The sequence below is a fragment of the Thalassophryne amazonica genome, chromosome 11 (genome assembly GCF_902500255.1).
Source record: "Thalassophryne amazonica chromosome 11, fThaAma1.1, whole genome shotgun sequence".
Lineage (NCBI taxonomy): Eukaryota > Metazoa > Chordata > Actinopteri > Batrachoidiformes > Batrachoididae > Thalassophryne > Thalassophryne amazonica.
In genome coordinates this window covers 15978490-15982602 of record NC_047113.1, presented here as the reverse complement: position 1 = coordinate 15982602, position 4113 = coordinate 15978490, and the positions used below count along the sequence as shown (strand labels likewise).

Genomic DNA, 4113 nt, shown 5'->3' with positions numbered 1-4113 from the left:
ATAGCAATACCAGCATTGGTATCGATATTATCGGTATTAGGATTGATCCGCCACCTCTACTCTCCATATATACTTTCCTGTCATCTGTTCTTTAACCCTAATTGGTACACATGGGGTCCCAGCAGACCCCAGGGGTAGATTTTTGATATTTTCCAGGCCATTGAACCAGAATTTTCTCCCACATGGTTTGTTCCGAACAGAAACTGTATTTTAACATTTTGGGTTCCACCCCAATGTTATTAATACAGCTATGAACGAATAACCACTTCCTAAAACCATCGTACCCTGACCTGTTACGTTGTTTCAGTCAGATTCATCATCACAGCCTGATGAGAAGACATTCTTGTTTTGGAAGACAACATCTGGGAAATACTTTAATTCCCTATCTTGAAAATTAGTGAAGAAGCACAATGTTTTTAAAGAAGTCCGTCAGTGTTTGTCTGCTCCGGGTGCATTTCTCAGCCTGAACCAGACAACTCCAGCGCTTTGTTCTGTCAACAACAAAAATAAGTTATTTCACACCAGCGTTCAGCCATTTGATGTATCTTCAGCATTCTGCTTGCAACAAAAATAAATCTCATTTGATCCACCAAGACAAAAAAAGCATAATAATGACCCGAATAAATCCAGTCTTTTTAAAGAAGTCCATCAGTGTTTGTCTGCTCCGGGTACATTTCTTAGCCTGAACCAGAGAACTCCAGCACTTTGTCTTGTCAACAAGAAGAAAAATAAGTTATTTCATGCCAGCATTTGGCCATTTGATGCATCTTCAGCATTCTGCTTACAACAAAAATAAATCTCATTTGATCCACCGAGACACAAAAAAGCATAATAATGATCTGAATAAATGCAGTCTTTTTAAAGAGGTCCATTGATGTTTGTCTGCTCTGGGTGTGTTTCTCAGTGTGACCGCTTTGTCCCACCAACATCCAAAATAAACGACAGGCGGAAGTCAACTTCACCGGTTCTTCTTCTTCTGTCGAGTTTATTGACAGTTTGCAAACAAACACAGTGCATTACTGTCCCCAATTGTTTGGGTGTAGAGCATTAATGGAGTCTGACATCCTCACCAAAATATATATCTGTGTTAACCATGAGCATTGTTTTAAATAAATGGTTCTGTTCCAGAACATTAAAAAGTATAAAGTTTCTGGTTTCGTTTTCATTCCTATCCCAAAAGTTTCTGGTTTTTGTTTTCATTCCTATACCAAAAGTTTCTAGTTTCATTTTCGTTCCTATACCAAAGGTTTCTGGTTTTCGTTTTCATTCCATGAACCAATTCAAAGCCTTGATATTTTCTGAACCATTCAACTTATTCAGCTGAACCTGCAACCTATGTCAGTGTCTAAAATTTTACTTATTTTGATCATAGTTCAAAATAGGGGAGATGATGGTCTAGTGCAAGGGTGTCAAACTCATTTTCACCGAGGGCCACATCAGCATAATGGTTGCCCTCAAAGGGCCAGATGTAACTGTAAAACTGTATAAATGTAACCAAATATAATGTATAATAAATGTAACTACTCCGTAACATATTGTTAAATAACTTTCTGTATTTATTACTTATTGAAGTTACAAATATTAGATATACATTTGCATAAATGCAAAAATGTGTTTGCTTGTTGCTCTGTTAACAATAATCCTTAAAATCCCATATTTGGCAGGTTAAGAAACCCACATTACTCCACTGATCAATGATCAAACTATTCAAGTAAATAAACATTTAAATAACAATAATAAAACATTTTGGACACAGTTGAGAGGGTCAGAATAATATAAAAATTAATAATACAACCAACCAGATGCTAAGAACATGTGTGACAGATGTAACATTTTACAAAAATAAATGGCTGAACACAGCCTTGCAGGAGTAAACATTTGTCTGCATAAACACATAAACCTGTAAACAACAAATGCATTGCTACAGATAAGGTAGTATATGTAATAAACTGAAAATAACAAAATACGGGTTGTCTCAATTCACAACTATGAGTTGAAAATGATGAGTATATACTGCCTGTCCTTGAACACACCAAGTGGATCCCCTCTCCACCATCCTCATCCATTCATCGTGTTCTGAAAGCAACAAACACAAAACAAAATGCAAGCACAATCATTAAATTGCACTCAGTTTAACTATTTTATTCTTGGTTGAAATACATTTTAATACCATATATTTTAATTAGGTTTTTAAAAATGCTTACCTATCTGTTTTCTGGCCAGATGTCTGACACCTTTTCCTTTGGTCAGTGTGTCAATGTCTGGTTTTAGCTCTTGTGCTGTGGCAATCCGTAAAACAGTGTGGAGGTTGTCATCAGTGATGCGTGATCTGTGCTTGGTTTTGTTCAGATTCATTATTGAAAACATGTGTTCGCACAGATAGGTGCTCCCAAACATAGACAGAACACGGGCAGCATGAAGTTGAAGCTGTGGCATCACACCAGGGGGCAGAAGACGGTAAAAGTCCTCGATTTCAGCATCCTGGAACTTTGCTCTCAGGCCACTGTCACTTTGAAGCTCGATTAACTCCATTTGAAGGTGATGGGGCACACTGCTGACATCGGTGGTGAAAGGACTGGAACAGATGGCAAAGCTCGAGTGCTGTGCTCTGAAGTCAGAGAAGCGCCGATCAAACTCATTCATTAACTGGCTCAGTTTGGTAGCCAACCTGGTACATGAAAAAAAAACACCGGGAACTGAGGCTGAAATGTTTTGACAAACAGAAAAGTGGGCAAGATTGCCCTGTTCCACTTGGCACTTCCATAGGTCAAGTTTACGCTGGAAACGTGATCATGTCCGACATCCGCGTGATCATTTGTTTGCGTCCTTGCAGCCTCTTATTCAGTTGGGCAAGATGGTCAGTTATATCACATAACATAGCAAAATCACTCAGCCAGTTTGGATCAGCCAGTTGAGACACGGGTTTTCCTTTATTCTGCATGAAAACAGCAATAACTTTCCTAAGCTCAAAAAAATCATTTGAGGATTTTGCTCCTACTCAGCCACCGCACTTCTTTGTGGTACGGCACGTCTTCGTGCTCCGAGCCCATCTCCTGCAAGAACGGCTGGAACTGGCAGTGATTCAGGCCACGCACCCGAATGAAGTTCACTGTTTTCGTGACTGTTGTCATTATACGAGGTCTATTAGAAAAGTATCCGACCTTATTATTTTTTTCAAAAACCATATGGATTTGAATCACGTGTGATTACATCAGACATGCTTGAACCCTCGTGGGCATGCGAGAGTTTTTTCACGCCTGTCGGTTACGTCATTCGCCTGTGGGCAGTCTTTGAGTGAGGAGTCGTCCACCCGCTCGTCGATTTTTTTCATTGTTTAGGAATGGCTCAGAGACTGTTGCTTTGTTTGATAAAAAATTTTTCAAAACTGTAAGGCACAACTGAGTGGACACCATTCAATAAATTCAGCTGGTTTTCGGTAAAAAATTTTAACGGCTGATGAGAGATTTTGGTCTGGTAGTGTCGCTTTAAGGATGGTCCACGGCGCCTGACGGCGATCTGCGCTTCGAGACGGCAGCGTCTCGCCGTTTCAAGTTGAAAACTTCCACATTTCAGGCTCTGTTGACGCAGTAAGTCGTCAGAGAACAGTGGGAAGTCCTTACACCGACAGAAACACCCCATAATCTCTCATCAGCCGTTAAACTTTTCACAGAAAACCAGCTTAATTTCTCGAATAGTGTCCACTCGGATATTCCTCACAGGTCCAGAAAAAATTTTGATAAAGCAACGCGCACCGTCTGTGTTGACAGGTTTCCTGCTAGCTCCTTGACTCGCTCCGTGATGGTGTTTCTTGACAAGCTGACATTTTTAAATGTCTCTGTCTGGCCGGGGCACACCTGCTCACACATCTTCAGCATGCACTGCTTCAAAAAGGCACCCTCCGAAAAAGACTTTGAAGCGTGAGCGATTTCTTCAGCCACAATAAAGCTAGCTTTCACTGCCGCATCATTTTTGGTGGTGGCTTTTGTGAACACATTCTGTTGTGATCGCAGTTTGCCTTTTAATTCTTTTGCAATTTGTTGTTTTTCTTGAAGGCTAACTTCAGCATACTTAGCTCCGTGTTTGGTCTCAAAATGCCGATGTAGATTGTACTCT

The 4113-nt window shown here is 40.2% G+C and overlaps 1 protein-coding gene across 1 annotated transcript; it reads right to left on the bottom strand.

Moving 5' to 3' along the window:
* Nucleotides 1-2090: 2090 nt before the first annotated feature.
* Nucleotides 2091-2820, bottom strand: LOC117520202 (general transcription factor II-I repeat domain-containing protein 2B-like). The gene has a single exon (XM_034181520.1). It carries the CDS (start codon nt 2641-2643, stop codon nt 2191-2193), a length of 453 nt encoding a protein of 150 aa, XP_034037411.1. The 5' UTR covers nt 2644-2820; the 3' UTR covers nt 2091-2190.
* Between the last annotated feature and the right edge of the window lie 1293 nt (nt 2821-4113).

Coding starts and splice junctions, on each gene's coding strand:
- LOC117520202 (XM_034181520.1), bottom strand. CDS start 2,643: ATGAATGAGTTTGATCGGCGCTTCTCTGACTTCAGAGCACAGCACTCG.